The sequence below is a fragment of the Chlamydotis macqueenii genome, chromosome 4 (assembly GCF_036417535.1).
Source record: "Chlamydotis macqueenii isolate bChlMac1 chromosome 4, bChlMac1.mat, whole genome shotgun sequence".
Lineage (NCBI taxonomy): Eukaryota > Metazoa > Chordata > Aves > Otidiformes > Otididae > Chlamydotis > Chlamydotis macqueenii.
The window spans coordinates 48751660-48770875 of record NC_141559.1 but is presented as its reverse complement, the minus strand read 5'-3'; the positions used below and the strand labels follow the sequence as shown (position 1 = coordinate 48770875).

At 45.7% G+C, this 19216-nt stretch overlaps 1 protein-coding gene across 1 annotated transcript in view; it reads left to right on the top strand.

Moving 5' to 3' along the window:
- The window catches only part of ENPP6 (ectonucleotide pyrophosphatase/phosphodiesterase 6), a 34118-nt gene extending 19812 nt beyond the window's left edge, over positions 1-14306 (top strand). The window contains exons 4-8 of the mRNA XM_010126347.2: positions 2682-2823; positions 3835-4014; positions 6318-6455; positions 10243-10366; positions 11105-14306. Of these exons, the coding sequence (XP_010124649.2) occupies positions 2682-2823; positions 3835-4014; positions 6318-6455; positions 10243-10366; positions 11105-11328 (808 nt within the window). The 3' untranslated portion in view covers positions 11329-14306. The remainder of the gene's footprint in view (positions 1-2681; positions 2824-3834; positions 4015-6317; positions 6456-10242; positions 10367-11104) is intronic.
- Positions 14307-19216: the final 4910 nt, after the last annotated feature.

Below are 19216 nucleotides of genomic sequence, written 5' to 3'. Positions count from 1 at the left end.
AAACCAAGTGCCCTGTTTGCAGCATGGCAGGAAAGAGGAAAAAGGAATGATCATCGATACAATTAGTAATAAATTGTGGGTGTAAATACTGTTATGGTTAAAGTAAGAAAGGAGAGTAGAGAATGAACAGAGAAACACACAGATAAATTTTCCTTATCCTTTCTCTCTGTTGTTTTTCCCATAAACCATCCTCTTTGTTTAGTCCTTTAAAATTCAGCAAACAATCTTCAGTGCTGCTCAGCCAGCCCATAAGAAGTAAAGCTTCTGAAGTGCCTTTACTGCAGGTGTATTCATTTAGCAGGGGCTAGCATCTCTGGGTAGAAAAGTCTGGAGCTGTGTTGTATTGTCATCTACGTCTTTTGCAAGAGCTTCTGACTCTTGATGCTGTTCAAAGGCTGCCAAATCCAGCGTGTTTCCTTTCCACACCCCAACGAATTGAAAAAGCCCATTAGGCAGAGGCTGGCGCTGGCTTTAAGTGGGAAAACAGCCTGTGGCGAGAGCAGTCTGTCACCTGGAGCAGTGCCTGGATGCCCTAATGGCAGGTATTAGCAGTTAATGAACTGCTACAGGGATTTCGGAGTAGGGAGAGTAAGCCCTTTATTGTGGCATGGTGGCCTAGGGGTTAACTTGAGTTTGGGCACAGGAACAACTTGACCCGTCTTAACTTCACCGGGGTCAAGTTATATCAATGCCCTCTGCCAGGGCAGGAGTACCTAACACCAGGGAGCCACTGAGCTCCTCTTGCCATCAAAGGGAACCATCCTTCAGGAATATTCTCCAGTCTCTTCAAACAGGTGCTTTGAGGTCATTATTTAGACCAAAAATATTCAAAATTAAGTCAAACATCTGGTTTTGGCAAGTAAAACTAAAACCTCCTTTATGCCTTTTCTGCAGCTATAATTTAAGGGTTGTTGTAATCTACCTGCCTTCCTGGACAGGTGCCATGAAGTTTGTGTGATACTTGCAAAGTGTGTTGATAAAATATAAACCCCTTTCAGGTGTTACGATCGATGCCATTCCAGGTTTCTTCAGCAAGCTTTCCTTAGCCATTTCTTTTGGAAGTTACTGGTGATGTTAGAGGACAAGACTAAGACACAGTTAGACAGATTACTTCTTCCATGCAAGTCACAATCAGAGATGCTTCGTTTTCTTTGGAAAACAGGCCAAAAATGGAAACAAATTCAAACCCAATCTTACAAGCTCTGGATGTGTTGTACCCAAACCTCTAAACTCTGAAGCATGCCGCATAACTGGAGCTTGTCCCATTGTAGACACGTGCAAAGTTGAACATTTATCCTTACAGCACTGAGCCCTCCCTGAGAAATCACACCACAGCCTAAACAAGGCCACTTGTTTTACGCAATAAATCTCTTTCTTAGCTTCTGTGTTGATTGAAATGATCATTTAGTTACAGGTGAGAAGACACAATGCAGTCTAAGTGGCTAATTAATACAGGCACTGCAGCGGAAGAAAACTGTTTCAATAGGTTCAATGAGTGTGTAACATAGAAATTGCAGGGTTAAATTTTAGAAGTTAATTTATGCCTGATATAGATGGAAAGTAATGCTTAAAATGAAATTGGGAGGAGGAAGGGCTGCTTCATATGAATGGTTTTAAAACCCTGAAGACTGAGAAAGAACACTGTTCTGCAGGGCCAGCAGTGGAGAAATTCCCACCATGGCAGAGACCTTCAGCTTCCTACAGCATGGCTCCTCTGAGGCCTTCAGCAAGCTTACGAATGCAAATGACAGATTCTCATTCATTCATTCAGTCCCTCAACCTCTGATTTTTTTTTCTCTTCTACCTCATTCATTACACCAGACTCCTCAGGTGTCTTTAATCAGAGAAGCTGGACCTGTCAGGACATCACACAAAGTCTTTTTGTAGGCATCTTGATCTGGATGAGGGCATGCATTATGGATGACACACCCTGTCGTATATTAAGTACAGTAGAAAAAGACTGGGCTTGAACTTCATGAGCATAGATTTGCTATTTTATCCACTTGACTGCTCTCAGGGAGCTTTGCAGTGAACTGTCAAGTGGTCATGAAAATGTAATTAAGCACTGATGTATGTGCAATCCTCACTAATTAGGCTGAGGGCATTCAGTGCAGAAATGTGTGATCAGCTAAACTTGGGCAACTCAGATTACTTTAGTTTCCCTTTGGTCATATTCCTGAGTAAAAAACCCATCTAAAATCTCACCCCAATTCGTACTACTCAGGTTTTTGCAAGGTCATGGAAGAGCCTGTCCTGAGTTGACCTCGGTGGCTTGGAAGACCTCACGCAGGAGAAAGCCAGAAGCGCTAAACCTTAATTAAAGCACATTTAACTGGCAATTCCCACAATTCTTTTAATAAGGGCATTCAGCACAGAAATTAGTATTTTTCTGGTTCTTTCTTTGTCAGAAAGTCACCCTCCTACTTTGCAGACATAGTAGAGGGCTGCCAGGCCAGTCTCTACCTGCCACCTCTGATGGGAGTCTCAAGCAAAGCCAGGTGACTCTGGGCGTTAATAATGAGCCCAGACCTGTGACAGCGGGTAGGAAAGCACAGGCTGGAAGCAGAAAATGTTCCTCTGGGGTTTTGTGGCTCTACATGTGGTGAGGACAATAATGCTGGCAGCCAGGAGGTCTCCATGTGCGTCAGCCGCTCAGTCCTTCCCCTCCTTTCCATCTCCAGCAATGGCAGCGCTGAGATGGCCGCGGTGTACTACGAGCGTATCGATGTGGAAGGCCACCACTTCGGCCCTTCGTCCCAGCAGCGGAAGAGCGCTTTGAAGGAGGTGGACAAAGCCTTGAGCAACATGATCACGCTCATCAAGGTGAGTGGCATCCGAAAGCCCAGCGCTCAGGTGCATTTGGAAAAGGCTTTGAAAACTGCTTTTGTGGCACTGTCGAGAGCCTCTTTAATACCTGTTAATTGGATGCATTGCTTGTAAATTTTATTTCCTGAGAAACAGAGGCTACCAAAATCACATGGAAGTCAAGGCACCATTCCCCTGATTTTTATTTTCGTCGATGGCATTATAATCGTCCTAGTGGATTATTATACCGATAGCCCCGGGAAGCCGTAAACCAATATACGTGTTGCTCTGTTTAGAACTTGTGTTGCCAGCCGGGCTTTATGGCAGGCAAACAAATCAAAACCGCTCACTTCCTAACGTTTGTGGAATCAGACAATTAACTTTTATAGCGATTTTTATGGCACCACTCAGGACTCTGTACTTTAAATTTTGTTTTAGAAAATCCATGATTTCGTAGTGAGAAAAGGAGCGTACCAAACCTTTGGGTAAATGTCAATTCTAGGAATATCTCTGACAATTACAAATGCACATTAGCGTTTTTCATGTGTTTCAGGTGAGGAGAGGAAAATGTATTTCCAATTTTACTAAATTATAAAAGCCAAGTGCTTGTGTTCAGGAGGGGGAAAGAGAACCACCTCTGCCACAGGTGATACCAAGACAAAGTGGCTCTTCCCCAGCCGTTTAGGCCTACAGATGAAGAACAGTTGGATAAAATCCTGTCTAAGCCCAACTGGGATGACTGGTTTGTGGGACTGGGATGTAGCATCTTGTAATTTAGTGGAGGTAGGAGGATTTATTTTGGAAACTCTCTCTTTGCCGCTAGCCTCTTAGACTCTTCCAGGGCAGCAAGTGAGAGTGGACGTCCACCATTATGGGTGGTGGCAAAGCACACAGCAGGGTGTTTGCAGCCGTGTTCCTTCTGGCCAGCTTCCACTAAATCAGTGGAGGTCAAATGGGGATTAAAATTTACCAGCAGGCAAAGTGGAATGTTTTCCTGGCTGTAATGGCTGTCATGCACTCACTTCACAGAACATGGGCCTTCAGCACGACGTCAACGTCCTCCTCTTCTCCGATCACGGGATGACAGACATCTCTTGGGCGGACAAAGTAATTGAACTGAAAAACTATATCAATATGAGTAATATCATACAAATGAAGGACCGAGGCCCTGTTGTGAGCCTCTGGCCAGCTCCAGAGAAGCACGCGGAGGTAAGTACAGCTTATTACTATTTATCTTTTTTTTTGTGTTTCCTTGGGTTTTATGACAATTTTGCCTTTTGTTTGCTCCTAACGTCCAAATCCCGCTCTCAGAGATGTGTCGAAAAATCATCCTGAGGCTCTTACCAGGAGTCAGACCTGGATCCTGTGACGCTCTTGTGATGCTGGTTTCTGAAGGGAAGTCATACCAGGCAAATTAAAAGGCATGATCTTTCTCTTTGACCGTTACCTGGTACAGATATGTGCTTTCAAACCCCACCACTAGATGCTTCTGAAAAAAATAGCTACAAGATTTTAGCTAAAAATCCATTTTTAGGATTACTCAATTTGTTGACACTCTAGCTGGGATTTTCAAATGATCTGGAGAGGTCAGACATTCTTATTCCAATAAACTCCCACAGAGTTTGAGGAATTAACTCCATTAGACCAGAACTGGAAAAAAAAAAAAAAAATCCAGTATTCTCCTTTGAAAAATTTTGATGAATAAGCATGTTGGATTGAATCAACCATAAAAGCCCAAGGCTAGAACTGTAGGATTTTGAGGGGCAAAGTAAAACAATACAGAAAAGAACCCGGAAAGCACTTGAAAAGAATGAAAATGCAGAATCTGTAACTAATAGATGGGGGCATGACAGTTGAATCAGAAACCAGTGATTGAGGAGTCATTATTGCTGTCCTCAGAACATAGATGAGTGGATGTACAAAATGGGCAGTCTGCACTCCAGGTAAATTACTCTGTCTTCTATATTTTAGCCAATCCCAGTACATTATGGGTTGAGTGGATTATTTTTTTAGGAGAATATTTGCCAATTTTTGCACCCAAACAGGCTCTCCAGGAGTTCTGTATCTGTGATATTGTGAACATTGCAGATTAGTGCAGAACTGAAAGCTGTCTTAGAGGAATGCGCAAGCCTGTTGCTCAGAGTTCCCGCAGGGGACCACAGCATTTATAAAAGCTCTCCTCAGCCTTAACTCAGAGATCCCTGTCTTTGTAGGCCAGACCCTCAAACAACTTCACACAGACATGGGGTTTCATCCAACAAAGCTCTTAAGCACATGCTTCTCTCTCATTAAACAGCCTAATGTCCCTAAGGAGAATAAAATGCCTCAAACCACAGTTTTGTTTTCTTCCTTCATTTCTTTTTAGGATTTCTTACTGCAATGCTGCTTTTTAAAGCAAAATAAAGTTAATTTTCTGTTTCCCACTACCCAGATTTCTCTATTCTTAATTCACTGTAAAGAGCTATGTTTAGGAATTAGATCATATCAGAGCATAATGGTATCACATTGAAGAGTTGTCCCATTTTGAAGCACCAGGAGTACTCAGGAAACACCAGAACCACTCTCTACTCCAGATCATGGTGGGAGGGTCAGGCTGAGTCCCGCTATCACACCCTGGTGCCGTCCTTATGGTGACTGTATGTCAGTGCAAATCTCTTGCACACGTGTATACACACCACACATGCAGGGGACTTTGCTAAAAAGCTAGTGAAGGATCTTTCATTCCTTGCAGAGTCGAGCTATTTATTCCTGAAGATTATTTATATTTAAACAAAAGAGTGACATAAGCTCTGGGGACTCCAGTAACTGCCTCCTCTATGGGCATCTTCTTTAGACATTTAAAATATTTTCCTGAATAATTTGGGGTTTAACCACATTTGTGTGATTATATTAATATTATTAATATGAATAAACCACTTGTACAACATCATGCAGCTTCAAAGGCAGAGGCATTGGCTGATTAATCTCATGGCATCCTTATGAAGCAGATAACCAAGCATTATCAATCCCTGTGATGGGGATTGATTGGTTAAGTGTAAGAAACATGGGTGAGGTGACATTATTTGCTCACTCAAGAGCATAAAGGGCGAAGTAGTGGCAGAGGTTAAACGCAACATCCCTTTTCTGCATTTGTACCCAGTCCTCATGGTGCCTTTGAGCATCCTTCATCACTTAGACCTTGCGGTCTCCTTGGATGATTTGGTTTCTGCTGGGCTATCTCTGGAGGCTGATAAACTCCCAGGCACACATTTGTGTGTGCACGTATTATAAATATACATATATAACACATTAATTCATGCATTCCTGTGTGTTTGCGATCAAGTTTTCAGGATCTCCTAAACCTTATAAACAGCTTTTGCACAGCCATCACCTTTGGACCGGCAAAGCCCCAGTTTGAATGTGCTGATTATTAGCCATTAAAGGGGATGAGCCGTTTTACAAATTCTGGTGTTTCCATGTACCCATGTACTCTTTGCAGCCATACGGTGTCCTAACATTTGTTTTCTTTGCAGATCTATCAGAAATTGAAAGCTGTGGAACACATGCAGGTTTATAACATACAGGATATTCCAGATAGGTTTTTCTACAAAAAAGGAAAATTTGTGTCTCCTCTAACTCTCGTGGCTGAGAAAGGATGGTTCATAGTAGAGGTAAAGTATAGTAGCAAAATACTTAGACATGAATACTTAGACATGAACGTGAAAAGGTGCAATATATGAAAACAGTAAGGAAAATGTACGGTTCTATGCTGGGCGTTGGGTTAAGGTATTACATCATTTACCTGGGCTGACTGCAATGATAACGTAAAATATTGCTGTGTGCTTAAAAGAGCCTAAAGGCATGGCAGTTATGCTGAAGCTGGACGGAGTTAAATAGTCAAGATGGTTCTTTTTTCTGCGTTGTCATAAAGCAGGAGTTTTTGTATTTCCCATTCCCATTCTGTTGCTTTACTCCTCTTCCCCTTGCCCATCTACCTTCATCTCGGACACAAGAAGAGTGTGACCTTACTATCCCTCCATTCAGCAGGACTTTGTGGCAACTTTTCCTTCTGCCTGGCTTCCCACCCACCAGACTCTGTCCTAAAAATGCCCCATTTCTCCCAATGCCCACCAGTCTCAAAAGGGTCAGACTGGGGATCTACTCCTCAAAGATACCCAGTGCACAGACTGCAAACCTGAGAGCTTGTTAAGCAGAGAATCGATTAGACTTGCACATGAAGAGGTTTTTCATACCAACTTATTTTGTTAGTATAAAATTGTTATTGTTATTGTATTTTTTTGTTGACTTTTTAAAAATACTTTTATTGCTACTGGGCATCTCCACATTACAGATATTAACTGCACCCCACCACAGCTCGAAGGGTGAGGCAACTTACATATCTTGTAAGTGGGTAAATTGAGGAGCAGTACTAAGTGCTTTGCCCAAGGCCATACATTAAGTCAGTAATTTGGCCACAAAATCAAGGACTACCGGTATTTTTATAGTATCCCAGCACTGTCATTAGATCACATTGCCTCACAAATTACTGTAACACAGCTGGGCATTTTCTTTCATGCCCTTCAGAGATACCAGGCTTTGCTCAAGACAGTCCACACCACCACATTTCTCACTAGCCAACCTGACTTTAGGATAATCATTTCTAAAGCTGAATAAAAATGCATCTCTAAAAAAAAAACCCATTGCTTTTGAGTACAGATGGGTGAGCACCAAGTTTCTGTTTAAAAAAAAAAAAAATTAAAAAGCGAGAGTTAAGATTCAGACTCATAAAGTAGGAACCTGAAACATTTTTGCTGAAGGTATTTTTAAAAATTACAACTAAACTCTTCTGAACAGAAATTTAACACAGAACATTTTTACATATTCTGTAAAAAAAAAAAAAGCACTTTAAAAAAAATCATTGAAAGTCTGACAAACCTTAATAACAGTGCAGCAAACACTGCTGCTATGGTAATTATTTCTGTCTCTCTGCCCATTCCTTCCCATTGTTTCTGATTTTCAAGAATGTCCTCTCATTAATGCTGTCAGATTTTCCTTCTCCTCAGTACATTTTCATTATCTGTGAATGGGACGTGAAAATGAAAGTTTCCTGTCATATTTTTAAAGCAATAATTGAGCCTTCTATTATACTTCCTGCCCAAACCACTGAAGAGAGGATGTTCAGCTCTTCCCTACCACGCTCACGGGCTGTTTTAACTCTCTGTCAGCTAGTGGATAGATACAAGATGTTTGAAAAGGGGGATTTTAAAATTTTTTTTTTATTTTGGAGAGGCAAAGAGAGATATATCTAGAAAGTTGAGGGTTTTTTTTCCCCAGCAAGGAGCATAGGAACAAAAGCCCATCCACATTTTGGTTAAAGCAGGATGAGGAGGCATTTCACGCACCCCCGGCTGTATCGCAGCTGGTCTGCTGATACTATCTCATTCCCTCCACATGGGTGAGTAGTCCCCATCCTTTGAGCAGAATTTCCCCCAGCTGCTGTCCTGCGTGCAACAAAGGCATGAGGCCTCAGAGCTGCATGCTCCCCCTGTACCCATCCCACTGTACTTTCCCAAGTTTTAGGGAACAATTGCTGTGCTGCTTCTAACCATGCACAGGCAGGAAAAAGTCCGTCGTCAGCGATCCCAGATGTGCCTGCTTCAGTGATGAGTGCTAGCCCAAGCTTAGGCTGAGCAGGAAAAATAAATGTCTCAGCTGTGAAAGAAAGTAATAGGTTTTCTGACCCAACTAGCAGCAAAAATAATTGAAATGGCTGTGCCTTTGACTGCACATCTAGCTGTGAGGAGGTATCTCCTGGCATCTGGGCAGATGATGGAAAGGTACACTACCTCCTACATTCGACATTCCCGGGGAAACAGCCATGTCCGTGACATCTGACAGGGTTGCGGAGAGGCGTAGCTTCGGCAATATCATGACACCGCCAGAGAAACACCGCAAGTGAGATGTGATTCGGCTTCTCTGGAGCTGATGCTAAGAAGTGCTGTACAGGTTGTCGAAGGATGCGCAGCCCACTGACAATTCGTTCCCAGGAACCGCAGCAAGCAGAGCCACAGTGTAAGGAGGTGTTGTGGTAGGAAGAGGGGAAGGAAGGAGTCTGTTTTCTCCTTGGCTTCCTCTGCGTGCTATCAGTAAAATAGATGGGGACAAGGAAAGAGATTCAATTTGTCAGATAAAATTATTTAATTATCTGGTACATCTGCTGACTATTACATATGAAGAAATGCAAGGGATACTCCAGGGGTTCCCCTGGAAAGCAGTTGGAAGAGCTACACCTCATAGCCGTAACCATTGCTGTCCTCAGTGGTAGACAGAGGGGGGAAACAAAATCAGACAAAATACATGTCTGTAAAAGGAAAGGGTTCCTCAGTCAACCTGCTTCACCATCTGCAGGGAATGTGGCACCACTTGCCCAGGGTGGGAATGTGGGACATTCTGTTGGGGCATCATCTGTCCTCCTGTGATGGAGTGTGAAGCCCAGACCTGGCTGCTTTAGGGAACTGTAGCTCCTTCTCTGTAATCATCAGAGAAATTAATGACAGAGGTCTAACGAACTGTCAGTTGATGTTCTTGTCTAAGCTAAATTCCTGCCATAGTTTTGGGGATATTGGGAGTGTCACGTCTGCTGCCGTCCCTAGGGAGCATGGAACAAGAGAAACTCATGGAGAGGGTTGGTCCAGCATTTTGAGCAGCCCCTTGGGACCACCACTGCCGAGCAGGCCAGGACATGTCACTGTTGTAGGTAGTCTGGTCAGAGCTGCTAGCATGGAGCAGGAGAAAGTAAGGAAAGAATTTAAAAGTCTGACTTAAGTGCAATAGGGGCAAAGAAAAACAAGAATTTTGATGATGAATTATTAAAGCAGGGACACTGAGTAGGGAGAGTGAACTGAGAGCAGTCTATGCCAGGGAGAAGGAGACCCTCTTAGGTCTGAGCCTGCGTTCCCTGGAAGGAACCTCATTGCTTTAATACTTAAACGAGCAGGGAGAAGAAATAGTAATAATTAGAAAGTACATAGTAGGTGTGATATTTGTATTGTTTAGGCTGACTAGTCAAACAGAGGAAAAATGGCTTCTTTTTTTATAGTGCCAGTGACATGTCAGGCAGAACAACACACCGTCAAATCCACGGGAGTGTGTGGTGCTGGGTGGGACAGCAAAGCTGCGAGCATGCACCTTGCTTACATGTGTCACATAAGGCTGTCATACTTTGTGCTCACAGCAGAAATTTAGACAAGTGACAGGCGGAAAGTTGTCCTCGCCAAGATGACAAAGCCAGGGATCACTCCTCGTGATGACGAGCCCCTGTGCAGCTGACGGCACGGAGCGGGGGCCTGATGGGGTGGTACAGCACACAGAGACAGCGTGGCACACCACGGTGCCGTGTGGCACGCCACGCACAGCCCGGCAGGCGGGCACTAACCGCACTCTGCTGTTGTCACCCAGAGCAGGGACAAGCTGCCCTTCTGGGAGAATGGGACGGGGAGGAAGGAGGCCTGGCAGAATGGCTGGCACGGCTACGACAACGAGCTCATGGACATGAGAGCCTTCTTCATCGCGTACGGGCCAGGTACAATGCCACCGTCCCTGGTGTCCTGCTCCCTCCATAGCCCCATGGTCTCTGCCCCAGTGTCCCTGCATGTGAGGACCCTGATGTGGCACTCTGCGACATCCCAAAATTACAAATAGATGGCAGGATTTCCTCACTAAGGCTGAATGCCGGAAAGGTTTCTATCTCTCTATCTGTTTTATAGCTGGAGAAACAGGGCAGAGAGACATGAAGGGATTTGGTCAGCCCCTCTCCAACGTCTCAGCACAGTAACTCTATCCCTTTGCCTTATTTTCCAAGACTGGCCTAAAATTTTAATTCTGTTTGAAACGCATGAATTCTCCTTTTGTTGGTGGATTCAGGCTCACCAGTGCAGAGCGCTTTCTTTGGGAAGGCTGCAGCGTACCTCGCCCACCTGTCTGATGGGCAGATGCAAAACCCCCGATTCCCACTGCGTCAGTGGAAAACACTGCCCAGCACCAGGCTGCGGCTGCAGGCGGGAGCAAAGGCAAAGCAGAATGTGCAATGCAATTATTTCAGGCTATTAAATCTACCAGTAAAGCAGCTCCTGTACTTAATAATTTAATCAGTTTTTCTTTTTTAGTTTCTAGAATAAAATTGGACTAGAAGTAAAAATAACAAATTAAAAAATTGAAAATGGTTTCGCTGAGCTATGTTGCCCCACAGCGCCCCGTGTTTCAGGAGCTGAGCCCCAAGCCGTACGACGCCAACTCCTCTCTTTGCCTGTTTTCCCCGCAGATTTCCGATCCAACTTCCGAGCACCTCCCATCAGATCCGTGGATGTTTACAACATCATGTGCAGCCTGGCAGGAATACAGCCGCTGCCCAACAATGGCTCCTGGTCCAGGGTGGAGTGCATGCTCCGAAACACGGCCCCCTTGGCACCGCTCCCCTCGCGCGGCAGCTGCGCCCTGGCGCTAGCTCTGCTCTCCCTGTTTGCCCAGCAGATCTCCTCACTGTGATCCCCGAACAATGTCGGCCAGTGTCACCAGCAACTCCATCCTTCTCTTTCTTTTTTTTTTAAGTTCTTTATTTGAATAACAACTTCCTTAATAGAGTGCTGCCCCCCACTCCTCCGCTGTGCTCCACCAGGCGTGAATCTGGCCCATCCTGCTTTTACAGCGGGTATAACATGAAGCCAGGTTTTGTGCTGCTCTACACACAGCCAGGAAAGTCAGTGTTGCTACTCTGGATCTACGCCGCTGGTAACAAGAGCAGAATCCCAGCTGTCTATCCACAAAATTTTCTGGTGGGGCTACATGGAGATCTCTGAGCATCAGATGGATCTTATCCCAACATCTTTAACTGAGAGGCTCACGCTGGCTCCCGGTGCTGAGAAGCTCAGGGGTGGAGACAGACCTCTGCACATTTGTGTTCTTTCTGGTTTACTCCATCTCTCACAGAGCCTCACCTTCTCCTCACAGTGCCAGCCAAGCCCACTCTATACAAGCACGTGCTTCAAAGAACCAAGCTCTTTGCTGAGTGATCATAATGCCGAGAGAGATGGATTGGCAGGAGGGCAGCGAGAGCATCCTACTTCTCTCGGCCTTTCCTTCTTCATTTTCCCTGAAATGAACCCTGGCCCAGCACACCTCCAGGGCTGGGCTTTCCTCACTGATCGCAGCAGACGGGAGGGCTAGGAAACGGGAGAGCAACAGAAATCCTCCACTTCAAAAAGAGGAGGAAAGTGAAAAGGCATCTGGACACATAGGGGTCAAGAGCAAGTAGGATGAGGAAGCCTGGCACTCAACAGCCTCTCTGCTTTTCCTGGTGAAGATGGTATCACCTGCTCAGATTTGGGGGGTTTGTACCCAATTGTGTTTCTGAAGGTTTTTCAACACTTACTGCTTTTCTCTCAGCTCTTGCTCTCTACACCTCTGCCCAGTGAGCAGCACATTCCTCTTTATTCTGCAGCAGGGAGAGAGGTCTACGCTGATGGATCTCCCACCCTCTCAGTTAATTCTAGCTAAATATTTCCCCCATGGGCTGTCAAGCCCAAACAAAGTTGTAATGGTAAAATTAAATATGGGAGAGGATGGAGCTGTTCTTGAAGGTAAAGCCTCTGAAAGTTAAGTCAAATGGACGATGTAATCCTGAAAACATCAACATGGCAGATCTATTAAATCCTTGAAAAAGCTGATTTTGCCCTACTCATTCACTGCAGTGCAGCCATGGATCCACCTTGGGGCAATGTTCAACAGAGGGCTGGTGGCAAAGCCAGCACCGCAGTCTGTTAGCTCAGAAGGTTCGTTTCACTTGATTGTTAAATCGTCTCGTCACAGTCCCTGGTTTTACACACTGGGATGTACGTACGTATGCCGTGGTGGGTCATGAGAGAGGTGTTCTTTTAACATCATCAAATTTCTACTGTGAAATATGCTCATCTAGAACAGGACTGTAAGGGTCTGATCCTGCAAAGTCTCCTCTCCTCTTCAGGAGGCTGTGGCCTTCGGCAACGCCTTCCGGAGTGCTCAGGGCTTTCTCTGATATACCTCTGAAGCAGGAGCTTTCCGTGACAAACCACCCTCGGAAGGATTTAGGTCCCTCCCCATGCAAAATGAACCTCTAGGACTTCTTATTTCTAGGGATCCAAAGTCAAGCATGATCTGGGTACGTGTGGTACAGTGAGTTTAAGGGTGAATGATTACACCGTGGGAAAAAAAAAAACAACCACCAAATTAAACTTGACAAAAGACTTCTGTAATAGCTGTAAAGATTTATGTAATGCATTTTTAAAGCTCAAGTGAACCATCAAATCAATTGGGGGGAAAAAAAAGGGAGAAAATCAGTCTTTGTTATTAGACTGTTCAGTATAAAAGGCAATTTAGTGCTTTCGAAGCGTTTGCAGTAGCTGTAAAACAAGCACCTATTGTTCAGAGTTCCCTGTTGCTCTTTAATGAACCAGGCTCAATGAATTCACTGGAGCACATTTTTAAAGCAAAGAAAAAAATTATCAGTATACAAGATAACCAAATGACTAAATTACCAAGTTTTGTCTGAAAATCAACAGGACAGATACAGTCAGTGTCAGGTAATCCCTTCGCAGCCCGCCATTTTAAGTCTTACGGTGAACACAACCCAAGGTCCTTTTACAGTTTATTGCGCAGTGCTCAAAAATAACAACACTTCAGAATTACAGTTGACTGGACACTGCAATTCTCAGAAGAAAAGATCCTAAAAGTATAAGGGTAGATTCAGATTCTCAATTATACAAGCAGAAATTGGAAATAACAAATCGGGTCCATTGAGTTGTCCCAGGGATGGGCCATGACACACAAAACCAACATTGATCCCTGGGAGTATTTTGTGCAACTCATTTTTGTCAGCGTCCACACGCAAATACTGCAGGATAAATCTTTTAATTGCAACAAGATTTGTTTGATCTTAATGCCAGCATTGTGTTTACAGCAATACACCTCAAAAGATACTTGAACTGTAAAAGGGAAATTTGATGGTAGACCTACAAGAAGCTCATTAGCTTCAGCAGAACTACACATGATTGATTATTTTTTGAGAGGTGCAGCTTTCTTCCTGGAAGATGCTGTACCTCTGAATCAGTTCACATTCTCATTCAAAAATCAAGCGTCTTGGCTCTAGCCTGTTTTTCTGTATACTATGCAACGGAGGTGGGTGTATTTTAAAACCTATTTCTGAGTGATGTTTTTCTACAATGACTGATTGTGAATGAGTGAATAATTCTAAGAATGCTGGTAGAAAAAAATATGCATCTTTCTGTAAATACTGTAAGATTTTTGGAAAAAAACCCCACCTCTGTAACACCTTGCCTTTCTTGTTTGATTGCTGCATCAACGTGTGATAAACAGTGTTTGAAGCTTGTGCTGATTAATCATCAGAAAGATGAATGATAACATTGTTTAGAAATGGCAAAGTTGTCAGCATGTAAATTAGGGACGTTAAATACATCACACGAGATACTGTAGCTTGTATCTGCAGTCCTTTTTTCCAGATGTATTTCAATATTTAACCTTTTGAACATCCATCCAGGGACATGTAATTAACGCTAGCAAATGGACATGACAAACCATTTTGCCCTTCTAAGAAGAAAGATGAGCCTTGGATGCTCTCTGCAGACCCACTTCTCCAAGCTCACCTTGTTACCATCACATCAGCTGCTTGCACAGAAGTCAGGTGTGATGTCGCTGGTACCAGGGTTCAGTGCAGTTCCGGCTTTCCAGAGCCCTCACGGTACACCCTGCTTCCCAGCACGGGCCAGTTCAAATGGCAACAAGACTTCAAAAACCAACAGCAAGGGCCCCAAGGACAAGGGCCCCTACTCCTTCTTTAAGGTCTACAAAACAACAATGGTGTTTATGGAACAGACTGATTTAATAGAAATAACTCTCCAATCTCCAATAAGTCTCTTACCTTGTTTTCCTTACATGAACCAACCACAAAGGCAGGGAGGGGATGGTGGAGAAGTCAAGTCTGCGAAAACTGCGCAGGTATACCAGTGAGTTTTAATTCACAGCAGGGCTCCCTTTGAACTGGCAGCACCACCAAGGTCTACACAGAGATGCTCACCCGTGTCCCATGAACATGGGTCCTGCAAGCAGAAGGGTGCTGAGGGGCTGCCTGCACAGGAGTCAGTCTCAGTCAGTTTCCCATAGCGCTGCCAAAAATGGCAATTTCCCACCTAAATAAGCTGAGCCTTTTTTTATCAATTATCTTGTGACCGTGTAAATGGCACGACTGGCCAGGGCTCCTCCAGCATCCCTTGGGATGCAGCCAGCATTGCCCACACAGACTGCAGCATCACAGAGACACTTTCCCATCGGCCTGGACGCTGGCCAGAGCCCTCTGCAAGCACCAGGACTTCACAACTAAGGGGTGAATTAAGAGATTTGTGTGATGCTGGCCACCTTCCTCGTCTCCTAACTGCTCAGTAGAAGTCAAAACATCCATTAGATGTTAAACTCCACACCTTGGGAAGGGAATGCAGACCAAATGAGCTCTGGGCACTGGGAAGTGAAAGGCATTGAAAAAGCTCCATGTAACATTTCCCCTCCTCCTTTTCCCTGTGAGGCTGCGGCAAGAAGGCAGGCAGCTGCAAATCAAATGGGCATTTTAACAGAAAATGTAGCCTAATAAAAGGAAAAGTTTAAAACCCTCCATTTTAGCATAATGAGTCTTTAATAGCTGTTTTGAAAGACAACTTTCACCTACATGGAATTTTTTTTTTTTCTGTAGGTACTGAAACACATTTATGTTAGTGGAAGGTTATTGTGGAGTGATCAAAAATAACAACAGTTCAGAATTACAGTTGACTGGACACTGCAATTCTCAAGCTTCGTACATATCTTTGTAGCTGTATGGATTACTCTGATAAAAACGGAATTACATGGAAGTTGCAATGGCCTTGCAAACTGGTATAACGTTATGCCAAATCCATCAACTCCGTATCAATGACACGGTTTCCACTCTACCGGCCCGATTTTAAAACAGAAAATTACAGCCAGTTGCCAGCAGACCTGCCCGGGTCTCTCCCTAACCCTGCCTGGTGCCTGTCTGGCGGCCGCCCCGGTGCAAGGCGAGCGCCCGGTAGCCACAGCACCGCACCACAAGGCCGCCTTTTCCCACCGCTTCTACCGGTTTTCCGGCTGGCTGGGAAACATCACCCACGGGGTGCGCAGATAAGCTCCCGCTTCGAGGTGGAAGACATCAGTCAGCAGCAGCGGTACTGAAATAACAGTATTTTCAATATTTTCTCTGTGGGCCCGGAGGGCGAGAGAGAGGAGGAGGCAGCTAGGCCCTGGGCAGGGGAAAGGCCTGGAAGCGGAGATCTCCCCACGCTTGCCTTTGCCCGTTTTTTTTGGCGTCGAGGGCCAGCAAGGCGACGGCTGCAAAGGGTGCATCTTCCCAAATAGCGGCTCGGTTGGCCGGGGCACGAGGCAGGAGCCCCCCTTATGGTGGGGAGAGGCGGGAGGGGACGGTGCTGTCGATGGGGGCCCCCGGGCGACCCCGTGCCAGGCCCCGGCGTGCCCGGCACGGCAGCGCCCCCTGCCGGCCGCGCGGCGCGGCACAGGCAGCCGGAGGCGGGGGGGAGCGGCCTTCCCGCTAAAACCCGGGTTGATTTAATTTGGAGGGGGGAGGTGAGGTGGAAGAAATCAGTACATTTTAGACAGGAGAGCTGCAGCAAGCAAATTAAGAATTGGTATTTTTCTTTCATTCCATGTTTCTCACTGCAGCTTTTCCTCGTCCTCCCTGTTCATTCTCTTTCCGTCACCCTTCATGGCCAATTCCCCCTCCCGCAACACCGAGGCCCCTCACAAACCCGCTGCCTCTGCACCTTCCCGAGCGACCCTCCCGCCCTTGCCTCCTGCCTGCTTCTGCCCTAATTTTTAGTATCAGGGTTGTAGCAGCCTTTGGGAGCGAGGGGCGCGAGCATCTGCACAGGAGCTGCCCCTGTGTCCCGCGCCAAGGGGGTCGCAGGCAGCCGGCCCCCAAACATCAGCATCCTCCACGTGGGCATCTCCTGCGTGGCCAATTTTCTGTGATTGCGGGAGCGGGCACTGATGGCCCTTGAGCAGCCCTCTGTTGTTCTCGTGGAATTAATGATACGTTACTCAGCACTTACATATATCGCCTGGTGAGTATTAATTAAGCCTCAAAATCAGCTGGACACACCAGCCTTGCTTCCTCGCTGGATGGAAAAAGTGAGGCCGAGGCAGCACCGGCTGTCGCAAAGGCTGTGGAGAGCAGGCAGGACTTGCTGGGGGAGCATTGGATGCAATCCCTACTGAATGCCCGGCCGGCCTGCCACTTGCACCGGGCTGCCTCCGTGCGAGGGCTCTTGGTCACTACATCGCATCCAAATGTATATAACCAAGCCACGTGTCCGTAACGGGCAGTTTTAGTCTTTCTCCAAAGGACCAATATGCTGCACATCCTATGGTGCTAAAACAACCAGTGCGTTGTCAGTCACTGTTTTGTGCTCCCCTGTCCAGGTTAGTTTTGCCCCTGCAAGCCATAGCCATACAAAGTGACTCAGGAAGGGCCTGCTTACGATTTCCGAGAGGAGCCTCCCACCCTCTACATGACCCCTGGGCAGAAGGAAGCTCTGGCAAATTCAAAATTAATTTTTAATAGGTGCTTATTTGCCTGCCTACGTATCTGTGTATCCATCCATCCATCCATCCACCTGTAAATCTCTGTCTCCTTTGCTACTCCTTCCATGTCTTCCCCATATTGGCGGGGCTTTTGGAGGCAAGACTTGGCTTCTGTGTTTGCCAGAGTAGGCAGCACTGTTGTTTTCTGCTTGCAGCTCACTGATTGTCCCCAAGGATCCCAGGAGCATGAGAGGGGTAACCCCAGCTGGCCACATCCCGCGCCCCACACATATCTGAGCTGAGACGATGCTGTAAGAGAGAGGGAAAGCACCCCTTGTCTAGCCATGGGGGGCTGTTCCGGGCACGGATTTAATAAGGAAATCACTTTGGGCTTAAAAATAAGGTTTCAAAGCAGCCTTCCCATAGCAGCTGTGAAGGAGGACAGAAAAAAAGCTTAATATCTTTTAAGGTGGATTTCAAGCGCTTTATGAGCTGGATGATACAACCTGCTTGCCCACACCCTCATGGGGGCCGGACTGGATGACCTGGGAGGTCCCCTCCCTCCCTAATCTCAAATATTTCCTTATAAGAACAATCGTGACAAAGACAATTTTTGAAATAAAATTTCTCTAAACAGAATAAAATTGAGAGACCCCTGAGCTTTCTCTTTGCATTTCATATCTCCTCTTCCTGCAAGAACAAATGGGATGAAGAAATGCAAGTCCAACTGGCAAGAAGATATTTAATAGCCATGATGTGGGGAGCTTTCCAGCAAAAGAAAGGTTGTTTTATGCAGAAATAGCTGAATGCAGCCTGTAAAGGCCCAGTAATTAATCACACATTTGAAGAAATACAACGCAGTGACAGAGGCTGAATTTTAAATGCTCGCTGCTCCAGTTTGGACAGTGACAAATTAAGGCCTATACAAAAGCAGGTGTGGCTCTTGAAGAAGCCCTCTGAGGGCAATTAAAAATGGGAAACCAGCTGGTAAATGTGCAGATGTGACAGCTAGAGCAGCTTAAGATATTAATACAAAAGAGGAGGATGGAGGAATTAATGGTGCAGGAGCTGAGGCGAATGAAATGGGACCTGCTCTCCGAAGGGGATTGCTCCGTGGTGGGTGAAGTGCCTCGTCATGTGGGATGGGCAAAGCTGTGGCAGCCACGTGTCCCCGCTGCCGTGGAGAGCTGCCCTGTGCCTGCCACAGACGGGCTCCAAACACAGCCCCCACCGCAGGACCTCACCACTCGCAGGAACTGCTGCTCCCCATGTCCCACAGCTTCCCCTGGTGCCTGGGGGAGAGCCACTTTCAGGGATGTCTGAAGCCAATGGCATGGGCACCTCTAAAAATGCTTGCAGTACCCTGTGATGGGAAAGGCAAGGGGCTGAGATCGAGGGTGGGTTTCCCCAAATCAGCTCCAATGAGAAGCAGGTCTGCTCCAGTCCATCAGGTAATCTCCAGCCAGGTTTCACACACAAGTGCTTCATCGATCCCGATCAGTTCTCAGTGTTCACTGTTCCGAGTCAGTCAAGAAAATGGTTATTTTTCACACTGAAAACACATAAAATAATTCAGACACAAGTCAAATTATGAAGGATGTGTAATTTACCATTAGGGTTACCATTTAGGAAGTGTTAGGAGATTTATAAATAGTGCCACGAAAACAAACTATGAATCGGAACAAGCTGGAGCTCATAATCCCATTTGGAAAAGGATGCCACCACTATGATTGTCATCACAATTTCTCCATGCTGTTCCTCCCACATTTACCCCTACCCTGCC